At 42.8% G+C, this 16,407-nt stretch overlaps 1 protein-coding gene across 1 annotated transcript in view; it reads right to left on the bottom strand.

Moving 5' to 3' along the window:
• Positions 1-4,224: 4,224 nt before the first annotated feature.
• The window catches only part of Slc9c2 (solute carrier family 9 member C2 (putative)), an 86,738-nt gene continuing 74,555 nt past the window's right edge, over positions 4,225-16,407 (bottom strand). The window contains exons 24-29 of the mRNA XM_004658882.2: positions 13,591-13,776; positions 12,417-12,501; positions 10,472-10,487; positions 8,556-8,673; positions 8,159-8,257; positions 4,225-4,242 (exon numbers count right to left, since the gene is read on the bottom strand). Coding sequence (XP_004658939.1) covers positions 4,225-4,242; positions 8,159-8,257; positions 8,556-8,673; positions 10,472-10,487; positions 12,417-12,501; positions 13,591-13,776 — 522 coding nt within the window. The remainder of the gene's footprint in view (positions 4,243-8,158; positions 8,258-8,555; positions 8,674-10,471; positions 10,488-12,416; positions 12,502-13,590; positions 13,777-16,407) is intronic.

The following is a 16,407-nucleotide window of genomic DNA, read 5'->3' as shown; positions in this document are numbered from 1 at the left end:
CTCATCTTTTCCCTCTGACTTCTGGCTCTTATCATTTCTAGCAGTTAGGTTCCTCTCTGAGACATTTGCTTATTTTAGTCCTTGCCTTTCATGGAAAATTTTTAGGTTTTATTTGTTTTTTGTTTGTTTGCCATGTTGTCTGGGGTTGTAGCCCAGGATGGCCTCAGACTCCACCCCTGGACTCTGTTGCAGTCAGGTTTGCATTGCTGCTAGAAATCACCCAACCAAAAGCAGCTTGTGGGGGGGACAAAAAAGGTTTATTTTTGCTTAGAGGTTCAAAGGAGAAGCTCCATGATGACAGGGGAAAACAATGGTATGAGCAGAGGGTGGACATCACCCCCTGGCCAACATCAGGTAGATAATCGCAACAGAAGAGTGTGCCAAATACTGGCATGGGGAAAGTGGCTATAACACCCATAAGCCCGCCTCCAACAATACACTGCCTTCAGGAGGCTTTAATTTCCAATTGCCATCAGCTGGGGAGGCTAGCATCAAAATACCTAAGCTTATGATGGATACCGGAATCAAGTCACCACATTCCACCTCTGGCTCCCATAAACTGACCACCACCCATGATGTAAAATGCAATGCATTCCCTCTAACTTTAAAAGTCCCCATAGTTTTTTTTAAATTTTTTTGTTGTTGTTATTTTATTTATTTTAGAGTGACAGAGAGAAAGAGGCAGAGATAGAGAGAATGGGCGCGCCAGGGCCTCCAGCCACTGCAAACGAACTCTAGATGCGTGCGCCCCCTTGTGCATCTGGCTAACGTGGGTTCTGGGGAATCGGGCCTCGAACCGGGGTCCTTAGGCTTCACAGGCAAGCGCTTAACCACTAAGCCATCTCTCCAGCCCAAGTCCCCATAGTTTTTATCAATCCCAGTGATGTTCAAATCTCCCCCAAAACCCATAATGGCACAGAATAAACATTCACATTGCAAAAGATGGCACTGGGCATAACAAAGTAATATTCAACCAATACAAGGTTTCAAACCATCAAACTCTGTAGCTCTAAGTCCACCAACTCTAGTCAGTGAAGTCTCCCAAGTCAGATAATTTTAACCAGCAACAAGTCTCTGGAGTTCCAATTCTGCCCTTCTAGGTAGGCTACTCATACTCCTGGAAAACATCATCCAGGGCCAGCAGCTTTCCTTAGCAGCCATCTCATGGTCTCAGCATCTCCACTGGGTCTCCACTGCAACCAACAGTTCATCATGGCTCCCTAAGGTCTCCATGCAGGCATCTCGCAAACCTGCTTCACACTGCCCATGGCCATTTCCAAAATACAAGACTGTTACAAATTCAATGACTCTCTCTTTCCTGCATTTCTTTTACTCCATAATACCAGATAGAGTACCAGTTTGTTAATCCAGGGGGGAATAAAGTAGACTTTGAAGAATAGGACATTCCTTGAGCACTCAGGCACCTTCAAGAGTCTATATTCTTCCATTTGCCCCAGTGCAGGTCAGCTGGCCCAATCTCAAAGGTTGTAACCTCATATAATTACAACTGAACAGGCAGAAGTTTCAGCCCAAAGATTTTATTTCTGTGCCATATCCCTCTGCTCATACCAGTCCATTTCTATGCACTGCAACTGTGCACAAGTTCTCAGGACACAGGCATAACAGCAAGCCTCTCACACAATCTGCTTCTAATCCAGTTCAGACAAAACTCTCACCCTCACAAACCAGACTTCACAGTCCATAGTTCTTACTGCATTCAGGTCTTTCAACTCTGATCAGAATAGTCCATTAAGCTGTACTTACAGCACTGCATGGCGTCTCTTAGGCCAAGGTTTCAAATCTTTCCACATTCCTCTTGAAAAATCAGCTCCAGGGCTGGAGAGATGGCTTAGCGGTTAAGCGCTTGCCTGTGAAGCCTAAGGACCCGGTTCGAGGCTCGGTTCCCCAGGTCCCACGTTAGCCACATGCACAAGGGGGCGCATGCGTCTGGAGTTTGTTTACAGAGGCTGGAAGCCCTGGCGCGCCCATTCTCTCTATCTGTCTTTCTCTCTGTGTCTGTCACTCTCAAATAAATAAATAAATAAATTTTTAAAAAAAAAAAAGAAAGAAAGAAAGAAAAAAATCAGCTCCAAAAGGCCAAAGCCCCACAGTCAGGTGTCAAGCAGCAATCCCACTCGTCAGTACTAACATTACTGTTGGCAGTCAGGTTCACATTACTGGTAGAATGAATTCACCCAACCAAGAGCAGCTTTTGGGGGAAAAGGGGTTTGTTTTGGCTTACAGGCTTGAGGGGAAGCTCCACGGTGGCAGGGGAAAACGATGGCATGAGCAGAAGGTGGGCATCATCCCCTGGCCAATAGCAGCTGGACAACAGCAACAGGAGAGTGTGCCAAACATTTACATGGGAAAAGTGGCTATAACACCCATAAGCCCCCAACAATACACTGCCTCCAAGAGGCTTTAATTTCCAATTGCCATCAGCTGGGGAGACCAGCATTCAAAATACCTAAGTTCATGGGGGACACCTGAATCAAAACACCACATTTCAAGTAATAGGGCTGTATGTGTACACCACCAGGCCCAGGTGTCTCTGGCTCCAGCTTTTATGACAACAAATAAAAAGCTTAATTGCCAACACTAATTACTCAAACTTAAGCCTCATGTTTATTGACCAATGGAATATATGCTATTGAATTAGCAAATCCAAAGTCAGATTCATCCCCTTCCCTGTCTTTAAACATGTCACCCCTTACCACACACCTATCTAAATCCTGGTGGGGTTTTTTTTGTTTGTTTTTACTGTATCTGTTCTACCCACATGAATGATGGAGTGGAGAGATGGCTTAGCAATTAAGGCACTTGTCTGCAAAGCCAGAGGACCTAGGTTCATTTCCCCAGGATCCACGTAAGCCAGTTGCACAAGGTAGTGCATGAGTCTGGAATTTATTTGCAGTGGCTGAAGGCCCTGTCGCACCTATAGTCTCTCTCCTCTCTATCTGCCTCTTTCTCTCTGTATGAAATAAAAATAAAAATACAGGAAGAGCTCAAAGAAGAGGAGTCTAAACACAAACTGAATTCTGGTGCTTTGACGTAACAGCCTTGAAACTGCAGGTATTTCTTACAAAATCCATCCTGCTACACTTCCAGGACAGAAGTGATCCTTAGTACATTTTTTAAATTGCTGGGCAGAGAGATGATAATTCTATTGAGACTTGCTCCCCTCAATTTTGATAGAACAAATTCCATTATGCATGCAAAGCTTTGTTCCTTGAGACTGTATTAATGTATGTCACTATGACTATGAAAAACAAGGAATTTAAGAGTCAGTTCATGTGACCTCCAGAATGAAACAATACTTTGGTTAGAACAGTCTTCTTAGGTAAGAGAAAGATAAGATAAGATAAGATAAGATAAGATAAGATAAGATAAGATAAGATAAGATAAGATAAGATAAGATAAGATAAGATAAGATAAGATAAGATGAGAGACTTGTATTTCAACATTCATACAAAGAGGTCTGCAGAAAGGCCGAGAAGGGATGTGAGGGAGAATGGCTATGTCTAAATGGCCAAATCAAGATGCCAGTTCCTGGGTATAATGCATTGACATGGTAATTTGCTCCCCTCAAATGCCTATTGGCTACCTGTGTGAAGCCATGCAAGTTGAAATACAACAGATTCTAGTTTGAAGGGTGTATGAATTGGTTAAAAGGTCATTACCACACTCTTGTCACTGGTTGGTTCAGAAACAGGTAAGACCAATATCCATTTCTGTCAGGTCTAATGAGTTCTCAGATTCTGTGCAGAGTACCAAGGTGGGCTTCCACTTCATGTCTGGGTGACAAGATAGGTATGTGGTCATATGACAGCTCTGGTCTGGGGTAGGACCCCCCTCCTAATTGCAAAGGTAACACCACATAGAAACAGTATTGCTGAAAAGCAAATGACATACCTGGTATGATACAGATATTTCACCAACATGAAAAAAAAAAAAGGCGACTAGAAGGGGCTCTGGTCCATAATGACTCAAGCAGTTGCATGATTCTGTCTGCCTAGCTCCAGACATTATGTTACCTCAGGAAAATGGAGCTCTGTACCATGTGCCTCACTCCAGTTTCTGCAGTATGTAGCCACACCTGGTATTTCCTGACACAGATCCCATGAAGGCCGCTCAGAAACTGGCCTGGCAAGGTTGTTAATAGTTTGAAAGATAGACTTTTTTCTTGCACTTTCTTTTGTCCTTTCCTCTATTAATGATTTTTCCCTAAACTATCATATCTTGCTGAAATGAAAAAAGGATAGCAGAATGTAAAAAATTATTTAGCCATGACATTCAATTTTATTTGACTTTTATAGGGGAAGATTATAATAGTGCTATGAAATGTTAAGAATGCTAATATCACCTAAGCTTTGCTTTCAATAACCAATATTTTGCAATGTAGTTCTACTTTTCAATAGCTATTCAGTTGAAAAGGAAAGAATCTGCTTTACAACATAACAGGAAGGCAATTAATTATTGGACAGTTTCACAAACAGAAATTACAAATTTGCTTTAAACTAAGTCGGTTATATAACACATTTGATAGCTTGCTCTATGATGGCTTGCTCTCAGGTTGATGCAGAGTTTCATTCATAAGTGTTATGAAGTCTATTATCATCCCAGATAATTTTAAATATTCAACTATAATGTAGCTACTCAGGATCTAGAGTATTTATAGCAGCCCATTAGTTGTTTATAAAATTATAATAAATTTTTCTAAAGTGATGGTCTTCCAAACTGCAAAAGAAAGTCAAAAGTAAAATGTTAGACTGTGAACATTTCAGGGAAAACTTACTATTTCTTATTAAATGGAATCATAAAACTTACTGAAAATATTCTATTTCATTAGCTGGAGATCCCACATATTAAGGGCTTTGAGTAATACATTTGAATTAACTATATGGGCATTTCTATGTTAAAAGATACACCCCATTAATTCAGTTAGCCAATAAAGGTATGCCTAAGGACATGTAATGAAAATTCCAGTTAATTTTATGGTTGACTAGAGAGTACCTGGAAGTGTTCCATAAGTTAGTGAAATGACAATTTAAAAAAAATGCCAGGTCACATTTATACAATGGAGTTCTACTCAGAGGTAAAGAAAAATGAAGTTATGGAATTTGCAGAAAAATGGATGGACCTGGAAAGTATTATACTAAGTGAGGTAACCCAGACCCAGAAAGCCAAGCGCCACATGTTCTCTCTCATATGTGGATCCTAGCTACAGATGACTGGGCTTCTGCGTGAGAATGAAAATACCTAGTAGCAGAGGCCAGTAAGTTAAAAAGGAGACATAAAGGGTAGAGAAAGGAAGGGAGGAGGATACTTAATAGGTTGATATTGTATATATGTAATTACAATGATTGTAATGGGGAGGTAATGTGATGGAGAATGGAATTTCAAATGGGAAAGTGTGGGGGTGGGGAGGGAGGGAATTACCATGGGATATATTTTATAATCATGGAAAATGTTAATAAAAATTTTTTAAAAATCACAAAAAAAAAAAAAAAAAGCCAGGCGTGGTGGCGTGCGCCTTTAATCCCAGCACTTGGGAGGCAGAGATAGGAGGATCGCTGTGAGTTCAAGGCCACCCTGAGACTTCATAGTGAATTCCAGGTCAGCTTGGGCTAGAGTGAGACCCTACCTTGAAAAACCAAAAAAAAAAAAGGAGGCTTGGGAAAATGGCTTAGTGATTAAGGCACTTGCCTGCAAAGCCAAAGGACCCAGGTTCAGTTCCTCAGGACCCATGTAAGACAGATGCACATGGTGGGACACGTGCCTGGAGTTCATTTGCAGCGGCTGAATGCCGTGGCATGCCCATTCTCTCTCTCTTTCTCTACCTGCCTCTTTCCTTCTCTCTCAAATAAACAAATAAAAATAAAACATTAAAGAATAAAAGGACCTGTGGGCTGAGCATATAGCTAACTGGTACACTACTGCCTAGCATGCACAAGGACACAGGTTCAATTCCCCAAAACTTAACTAGTGATGATGATGGCCTGGAAGAGTCAGTAACAAATAAGGACTTGATTGACTTTCAGGTTCTCCAGTTACGAAATGGGCCCTTCAAGAGTTAGGGGAGGATGACCCCAGGAGATCTAGCTAAAAGAATTGAGTTGCTTTCTTTAAAGGAACTATTGACCATGGACCTTGATCAATGCAACTGTCCTTTCCTTGATGAGTGCATTGCAAATCGCCTGGACTGATCATAAGTGGCAGTGGTGGGACATAATTTTCCCATAAATGGGACTTAGTATGCTATCTGCTTGGAGATGGAGTGGCCATGAGACTTCTCTTAGAGCAGCATTTAAATGGCATACGTGTCACTTTTGCTTAGAGAGCCAGTTTACTTGAGGTGACCTGGCATCTAACCATTCGAGAATGGAAGGAAGGAGTGGGTTGAAGGTAACTGCAACCCATCCTCAACACCTCAATATCACTGCTACACACAAGCTGCTACCCTCTCAGAGCTGTTCACTCTACCCAGGAACGGCTAGTGGCTCGAACGAGCTATTAGGGAACTGAGACAGATACACTAGGTGATGTATGTATGTGGAGTTCGTTTGTAATGGTTCAAGGTCCTGGTGTGCTGTCTGTCTCTGTCTCTGTATCTGTCTCTCTCTCTCTCTCTCTCTCCTTCTCTCTCTCTTTCTCTCTGTCATTTATCTGCCTCTTTCTGTCTCTTTCTCAAATTTTTTTTTTTTTTTTTTTTTTTTTTTTTTTTTTTTTTTTTTTTGGTTTTTCGAGGTAGGGTCTCACTCTGGTCCAGGCTGACCTGGAATTAACTGTCATCTCAGGGTGGCCGTGAACTCATGGCAATCCTCCTACCTCTGCCTCCCGGCCTCCCGAGTGCTGGGATTAAAGGCGTGCGCCACCATGCCCGGCTCTCAACTATTTTTTTAAATGTTTTGAATTTCTAGTTTTGTCTTAAAAATCCATGCAAATTTGCCATCCTATTCTGTAATGTTTACTGTAAAACATTGTAAACAATGTAACAGTTAAGTGGTTAATAGTCCAGAAAACAATGCCCCTGATCAATCTGTGGCTCCACAAAATCCTAGAATAGTGGCCATATGGCTCCCAGGACTGTACACTCAAAGGGAGAAGCCCAGTTACTCAGACACTGTCTAAATCTCTGATGATGTGTATTCCTCTTCAGCATGAATCCCAAAGATTCTTACTTTTTTTTAAATTTTTTTTTTCTGTTTTATTTATTTATTTGAGAAGGACAGACACAGAGAGAATGAGGCTGATAGACAGAGAGAGAGAGAGAATGGGCACGCCAGGGCCTCCAGCCACTGCAAACGAACTCCAGACGCGTGCGCCCCCTTGTGCATCTGGCTAACGTGGGTCCTGGGGAATTGAGCCTTGAACCGGGGTCCTTAGGCTTCACAGGCAAGCGCTTAACCGCTAAGCCATCTCTCCAGCCCCAGATTCTTAACTTTTTGAAGTAAGTCTTGAGGGAAAAGAATGGGAAGGTGGGAAATTGGTTGGGTCAAAGTTATATATTTCAAAAAGTATCCTACAATTTTAATTTTTAAATAATCCAGATAAACTTTATCTCAATTTTTCCAAGTTAATGAGTTACAACAAGGTGTCTTTTCTCACTTTGTTTTGCTCCTTGACCTCACAATTTGTTTATTATTTATTTTGAGGCAGATTTCATATAGCCGAGGCAGATCTCAAGTTTGCTATATAGCCAAGGATGAACTTGAACTCCTGACCCTCCTGCCCCCACCTCGTAAAGGCTGGTATTACAGGTATGTGTCCCCATGCCAAGCTCTCACCATTTATTTTATCTATGTAGTTGAATACTTACAATAAGAAAACTCTCCTCAGGGCTGGGGAGATGGTTCAGTTAGTAAAGTGCTTGCCTGGCAAACTTGAGTGCCTGAGGTTCCACCCACTTGCCAGACATGGTGGCACAAGCCTGTAATTCTAGCACTGAGGAGGTGGGGGCAGGAGGATCCATGGGGCTTGCTGGCAAAAAGTGTAGCCTAATTAGTGAGCTCCAAGCCAATGAGAGATTCTGTCTCAACAGAATCAGAAGGTGGACAGCCTTCCTGAGGAAGACCCCTGGGGTTGTCTTCTGGCCTTCTTATGACTGCAAGTGTGCACATGCATGTGCACACACACATTAAAGTTTCAAGCTTATTACCTCATCTTTCTTCTTCCAGTTATAGTCTTTCTTGGTGGTTCGAAGACCTGTGGTGAACCAGACACATGCATTGAACAGAAAAACTAAATTAAGAATTTTCTAGTAAAGGCAACAGGAGAATATTTTGAAATACCAATTTGATTTCTTCATATAAGTGTTCCCTCCCCCACTTTTCAAAAGCCTCTTTACTGTCTTCCCTCGGAGCTTTGTAATAAGGAATGTAAAGCTGAGAAGTAGATCCCACAAACTGAGCAGGCTGCATGTAGGCAAGATGGCACAGAAACCACTGGATCTCCTGCTAATTGTTGCCACATGGGGGAATGAGAGCTGAGCACTGGCAGACATCCTCAGTTGTCATGAAAACCTCAAAATCTACATTTGTGAACATGGAACTTACCTGTTTCTCCATGATGGCTAATTTAGATTTTTCAAGAGAAAATATGCCAGAGTCCAAATCCAGAAGACTGGCTAGATCCAGTCCATGGCTTCCATTTGTGATAATTGCCTTAAATCCACTAGGGAATACAAAATAATGTTCATCCCCCAATCTAACAATGACACTAGGGACACTGATGAAGGAGAGAGGCCTCTCTCCAAACCAATGACTCATCCAGTGAAAATGAGAGCACCTCCTGCCAGAAACACCAGGACACACCCACTGCAGTCCCGAGAGGAAGGTTCATAGCCCTAAGGGCTCACATCAAAAAGCCAGAGAGAGGAGGGTACTTAATACGTTGATATTGTATATATGTAAGTACAATGATTGTGATGGGGAGGTAATATGATGGAGAATGGAATTTCAAAGGGGAAAGTGAGGGGGGGGGGAATTACCATGGGCTATTTTTTTATAATCATGGAACATGCTAATAAAAATTTTAAAAAATAAAAAATTTTTTTTAAAAAGCCAGAGAGCTCTCCAGTGAACCTACTGATGCCCCTCAAAAGTCTAGAAAAGAGCCGGGCATGGTGGCGCACACCTTTAATCCCAGCACTGGGGAGGCAGAGGTAGGAGGATTGCCGTGAGTTCAAGGCCACCCTGAGACTCCATACTGAATTCCAGGTCAGCCTGGGCTAGAGTAAGACCCTACCTCGAAAAAAAAATCTAGAAAAGCAAGAAGCCAAACCCAAGTGCAGCGATGGCTTGAAGCAAGAGTTGGTCCTTTGAAAAGATTAACAAGATTGACCAATTTGTAGCCAAACTAACCAAATTAATAAAATTAGAGATGAAAAGGGACTCCAACAAAACTCAAGATCATCAAGGAATACTTTAAAGCCAGGCCTGGTGGTACATGCCTTTAATCCCAGCACTTGGGAGGCAGAGGTAGGAGGATCGCTACATGTTTGAGGCCACCCTGAGACTACATAGTAAATTCTAGGTCAGCCTGGGCTAAAGTGAAATCCTACCTTGAAAAACCAAAAAAATAAAAAATACTTTAAAAACTTATATTCCAACAAGTTGGAAAATCTAGAAGTGGATAAGTTTCTAAGAATATTTGACCTACCAAAATTCAAACAAGAAAATATAAACAACCTACATAGGTCCATAGCAGTCAATGAGATTGAAACAGTCAGTACATCTCCCCGCAAAGAAAAGCCTAAGGCCAGACAATTTCCATTTTACAGCTGAATTCTACCAAACTTCTCAGATTGTCCCACACAATGGAAAGGGAAGGAACACTACCAAACTAATTCTTCAAACAAATATAGCCTGATACCAAAACGGGACAAAGACAACATATGGCCCAGTACTCGTAGGCATAAGCCCAAAGGACTCCACGTCCCACCACAACATAGTTGCACATCATGTTTATCACTGCACTATTCACAGGCTTTTTTTGTTTTCTTTTTTCTTGCTCTAACCTCATCTGACCTGGAATTTGCTATGTAGTCTCAGGCTGGTCTTGAACTCTCAGCGATCCTTCTACCTCTCCTCCCAAGTGTTGGGATTAAAGGCATGAGCCACTACAAATGGCTATAGACAGGGAAAATGAGCATCGGTGCACCAGGGCCTCTAACTGCTACAAATGAACTCTAGACACATGAGCCACTTTCTGCATCTGGCTTTACATGGGTACTAGAGAATCGAACTCCATTCGTTAGGCTTTACAGGCAAGCGCCTTAACCACTGAGCCATTTCTCCAGCCCTATTACTGCTGCACTATTATTCACCATAACAAGGAAATGGAATCAGCCTAGATGTCCATTAACAGATGGATGTATAATGAAAATATAGTACATACACACAATGGAATTTTATTCAGCCGTAAAAAAAAAAAAGTGTAAAATTTGCAGGAGAGAAACAGCCCATCGCACTTCATCAGGGCCCCACCTGAAACCATAGAGGAATTGGGGAAATGAGCAAAAGTGCTGCTTTCTTGGTGAACCTGATATCAACACAAGGGTGAAGGAGATAGGCACTGAGGACACTCAACACCTACCAAAGCAGAGATCCAGAGACACAGAGGCTCCCAAGAGCCCATCACTGAAGTAGATCTAAAACCAACCCAACATGGCTGAGGGAAATTCACATAAGAGAGAGCAGAAGGATTGTTTACAGCCACAAGTTGGGACATTACTCACAGAGACATTGCCTCTTCCCCATAACTGATGGCTACCCTCACAGTGCATGACCCACAATCCCCAACAAGGAGGGTCCCTTTGGAGGGGGGGGCAGGGATGAAGGTAAGGATGGTACCAACATGTGCTGCTTACATACTGAATATGTCCATAACTAATACAAAAATTGATGAAAAATTTAAAAATTGCAGACATATTGATGAGACTTAAGAATGTTATACTGAGTGGGGTAACGCAGGCTCAGAAAGGCAAATGTCATATGTTCTCTTTCATATACAGTTCTTAGCTTGTCACTATTAAATATGTGTATCTAGGTGGGAGTAAAGGGGGGAAAGGCCAGGGAACTGGGCAGAGTATCATGAGAGTGGGCAAAAAAAAAAAAAAAAGAGGCTTTAAGGGACGTGTACAGGGACTACCACAGACACATGAGATGCACAAGTGGAGGGAGCACGCTGGCTTTGAAGGAGCGCAACAGGGGAAATGGGGGCCAGGGCAGGAGACAGATGAGTGGGGCAGACCAACCCAAACAAAGCATGGATGAAAATACCGGAAGGGGAAGAGGAGACAAAAGAGAATAATGGAAGCCAGGCGTGGTGGCGCACGCCTTTAATCCCGGCACTTGGGAGGCTGAGATAAGAGGATCACTGTGAGTTCAAGGCCAGCCTGAAACTACATCATGAATTCCAGGTCAGCCTGGGCTAGAGCAAGACACTATCTCGAAATACCAAAAAACAAACAAACAAACAGAAAACCCACCAGGGGGATAATGTGTCAGTAACATGACCAAATTACAGGATGTTCATATATTAAAGTTCTCAACAAAAAAAAAGAAAGAAAATAAGGAAATCTCTTACTTTGCAAGCTAATTTTAAGACATAAACTATTAATTTAAAAAGAATTGTATGGCTTCCAAAACACCAGGACGGTACAGATGACAGTTACAAACCAAGGATGACTGTATTCAAGCTGGAACAGGGGACACAGTATATTGACACTGAACCTGGTAAGGCAGCAGTGCTGATCACTGAATCAAAGACCTTGAGTATTTTCTTTTATAAATATTTTATTTATTTATTTGAGAGAGAAAGAGGGGGAAAGAGAGAAAATGGGCATATCCAGGGCCTCTATCCACTGCAAAGGAACTCCATATGCATGTGCCACCTTGTGCATCAGGAGAATCGAACCTGGGTCCTTAGGCTTCATAGGCAAGTGCCTTAACCATTAAGCCACCTCTCCAGCCCCTTAAGCATTTTCTGTAGAACAAAGCCTTCCTATCTGGCTTCCTCTGTATAGTTGGCTCAGCAGCATAATGGGTGCAAGTGACCATCACATTTGTTGACTGCAATCACTTAGCGACCCTCAAAGGTCACTTATAGCAAGTCATTGAATTTGTGGCTTGGAATACTCAATGAATGTGGTTTGGGTGCCAGACCCCATTGGTTGATGGACACAATATAACACATTAGGGGTTCTCTCCTATCAAGAGTATGGAGGAAGGGGCAGAGGAGTAGCATGTACCAAATGGACTTCAGTGTCTGAATGCAGTCTCAGATAGGTAACTCCTTAAAAAACCCAGCATGGGCCCACAAGTAGGTAACAATGATAAACTCACACAATGCTCTCTCAAATCACTTGTCAGAATTCAATGTAATTTTTTAAACTACTAAATGCTATCCCTTACCTATGCCATGGGCAATCATGTCACCTGTCGTAGGCTCAGATGTTAGGATTATCAGCAGTTTGCTTACATCTGCAATGCCCTGAATCTAAAGGAAGGGAGGAGAGGAGAGGCCAAGTTAGTCAGAGTGTTCACTTATCCCTAAGTGGCTGCTTCACAACCTTCCCTGCAAAGAATGTAAGAAATAAACCAGACCTGAAATTGGGTCTAGAGTCTATGCCCCAACCAATAGGTATGTTTGTTGTGCTCTGAGACAGAGGCTCCTTGGGTAGCCCAGGCTGGCCTCTAGCTTGTTATCATCCCTCCCTGGCAAATTGCTAGGATCCAGGAGCATGCCACCCAGACCAGCCATGCCCTGACTTTTAAACTTGAAATCCTCTTTGGTGTTATTGCAAGAAATCTAACACAAACACATTGTCTTCCACCTGTTTATGGACATCAGAGAGAAAATTCCTACTGCTTACCTGTAACTATGCTGGAATTCTCAGACTGGAGAGAAGTGGAATTGTCAGCAAACAACAGATTACTTTTACAACTACATTGAATGTCAAGGACTCAAGGCCTAGTTTCCCACCCCCAGGATCCCCGAAAGCCACACAATGTACCTCCCAGAATGAAAGCAGCAGAATCAACTACAGCTGTTATACCTAAATACTATAGTGCCTCATTTAATTCCTACACCGACCTGCCAAGATGGCTGCTGCCAGTATCCTTATCTTATTAAGCAGGAAATTAAAGGTCAGAACAATTAAGCTCTTGTCTATGGCTCATTAGGCACAGGAGTCAAGTTGTTTTGTTTTGTTTTGTTTTTAACATTTTAAACATTTACTTATTTGTCAAGAGAGAGAGAAAAACAATGGAGATGTCAGGCCTGGCCTCTTGCCCCTACAAATAAACTGCAGGGGCATGTGCCACTTTGCACATCTAATTGTACGTGGGTGCTGCAGAATCAATCCAATCCTAGGCTGGCAGACTTTGCAAGCAAATACCTTTAACCACTGGGCAATCTCCCAATCCCCAGGAGTGAAGATTTAACTCTAAGTTGCCTAACTCCAAACCTTGTACTTTTAACTACTAGCTATTTTGAAATACACAGTTAATTGTTGTCATTTGAGTTTTAAAGCCATTATGGAGCACAGTAAAGAGAAAATGACTGTTTCAGAATGATACTCCTTACCTGATCACAGGTTTTAGGAATAATGTAAGGTGCGAGATATGGCTCTTCCGTCTTACTATTAATTACATTGCCATACACAACAATCACAAACTTCATGGTCACAGTATTGATAGCCATCTCATTATAGCTTGATAAAGTCTCCACATACACAAGATTGAACATCACACAGTTCTGAAACGATAAGTCCTACAATAAAATTATTCTTTTGCTATAAATCATGCAAATGGGTACATAGTATCAAGAAGAAAAATTCACTGACATTTCTGAGTTCTCTGAAGTTGTCACAGTGTACACATACCCTGGTACCAATGGACAGAATTTACTGAGAGTTTAAAATAGCCTCTGACAAGCTTCTAAATTAAAGGTTTTGCTATAGCTTCCTTTGTGTGTGTGTTGGGGGAGAGGGGGTTTCGAGGTAGGGTCTCACTAGCCGAGGTACCTGGAATTCACTCTGTAGTTCCAGGCTGGCCTCAGGCCTCAAACTCAGAACTCACAGCAATACTCCTACCTCTGCCTCCTGAGCTCTGGGATTAAAGGCGCACACCCACCACCACGCCCAGCTTTGTTACTGCTTCCTGACTGGGCATGGTTGCCTAACCTGAGGTGTGAGCCACCATCAGTAACACCAGGCATCAACTATGCCTTGTTGGATTTCTCTTTGCATAAAAACCCATCTTAGAGAGTCATGATTTTCCCCTAGCAGTAAGTAAATGTTCCAGTTGACAACCAAATAAACAATAAAACTAAAACCAAAGCAAGACACTGACTCTGAAGTCATGCATTGAGGCTCAGAGTCAAGACTTCCGGTTAAGATGGCGGCATAGGTACCACGCCAAAGCAGCCTGGGGGGAAAAAGACCAAAAAAACTCAGCAAAATACACACTTTTACTAAAAAGTGAGGTGTATAGGAAATTGAAGCAGCAGCGGAGAAGTAGAAGAGTTCCAGAGCATCCAGAGCCTGCAGAGGTGGGAAAAGCAGCTCCAGCAGCTCGGCCAACCGCCGCGGCCTCAGCGCACCAGAAAGCCGCCAGACTCTCGGCTCGAGCTGCAGGAAAAGCCAGGTGCGGGATTTTCCCCTCACACCGCGCTCTCCGCAACTCGGGAAACGTGAGGAGAGAGCAGCAGCGAGCAACGGAGGAGCAGACCGCGAGGTAGAAGAACGCTTGGAGCAGCGAGAGAACCGGAGCAGCTGCGGCTACCTCCCCTCCCCCACCGCCTGAGCCCAGCTCCGGCGAACAGAGCAGCAGCCCGGGACCCAGCCATGCCAACTTGGGCTGACAGCAGGACCCAAACAGGAGCAGAGTTCGGCAGCAACATCAGCGGCTCCAGCACCGTAACAGCAGCCCCAGCAGCAGCAGACCCAGGAGTGGCAGCAGCGGCAGACTTGGCAGCAGCAGCTTCAGCGGGAGCAGCGGCAGTGGACACAGCAGCAGCAGCTTCAGCAGCAGTGGTGGCTCCAGCAGTGGCAGCTACAGCAGCAGCAGAGGCAGCAGCAGCGGTGGGTCCAGCAGCAACAACTTCAGCAGCAGTGGCTACAAACCCAGCAGGGGCAGCTTGAGCAGCAGCAGTTCCAGCAGCAGGGGTGCTGTTCTGCAGGGCCACACTTGCCAGGCTCAGTTTGCCCCGCAGGAAAAGCAAGTGCCCAGCTCCAGAAATCAGAACAGCAGCCCGACGACCCAGGCAGCAACTTGACTGAGATCAAAATCATCCAATGTACCTGGGTTGCACCAGGGAAGGGTCTCACTTGGTCGCATGTTGACTAGGATCCCTCAACAGACCAGAAACCTTAACCTCTTTGTTGATAGAGGATCTGGTCGTTATAATAACTACTCTTGCATACATAATTGGGGCTGTTTTTGATTGAATGTGTACAGTGTTTAGTTAAATTTTAGAATCTACCTGTATTTTATTCCACTCAGCCTGCTTGAATACTCCTATAGCAGGGAAACTCTACCCCTAAGAACATCTTTGTAGATACTCTGAGAGTCTTAAGAGCCACACCTAACACCTTAAGGTCCTACCCTGAAAATATATTACATCAAATCAATTGATACAGCTAAGAATACACAGCTAGCTAGAAAATCCAAGCATTAACTTAATCCAAGATGCAAAAATATATACATTATAACACAAGAAACACTAAAAAGCAAGACGATATAAATCCACCTAAAAGTATTAATGCATCAGAAATGTCCTCCAGTGAGAAAGAGTTAGAGGAAATGCCTGAGAAAGAGTTCAAAAGAATGATTATAAATATGTTCAAAGAGGTCAAAGAACACATCAAAACAATCAAAGAAGAAATCAAAGAGGACACCAAAGAGGACATCAAAGGAATCAAAGAAGATGCAGGACACCAATTTAATGAAATAAAGAAGGCAATACAAGACATAAATAAGGAAATAGAAATAATAAAGAAAAACCAGTCAGAATTACTAGCAATGAAGAACACAGTTAATGAAATAAAAAACTCTGTAGAAAATCTCACCAGTAGGATGGATGAGGGAGAGGACAGAATATCTAAGCTAGAAGACCAGGTGGCAGACCTAATACAGTCCATCAAAGAGAAAGACAAACTTATAGAAAAGTATGAATGGGAATTTCAAGATATTCGGGACACTATGAAAAGATCCAATATAAGAATTCAGGGCATAGTAGAAGGAGAAGAACTCCACTCCAGAGGCATAGTAGGCGTCTTCAACAAAATCATAGAAGAAAATTTCCCCCAAATTGGGAAAGAGGTGCCAATGCAGATACAGGAAGCCTTTAGAACCCCAGCCAGACAAAACCCAGAAAGAACCTCTCCTCGCCATATTATAA

The sequence above is a fragment of the Jaculus jaculus genome, chromosome 1 (genome assembly GCF_020740685.1).
Source record: "Jaculus jaculus isolate mJacJac1 chromosome 1, mJacJac1.mat.Y.cur, whole genome shotgun sequence".
Lineage (NCBI taxonomy): Eukaryota > Metazoa > Chordata > Mammalia > Rodentia > Dipodidae > Jaculus > Jaculus jaculus.
Note: the sequence above shows the minus strand (reverse complement) of the source record. Positions and strands in the feature narration are given on the sequence as shown.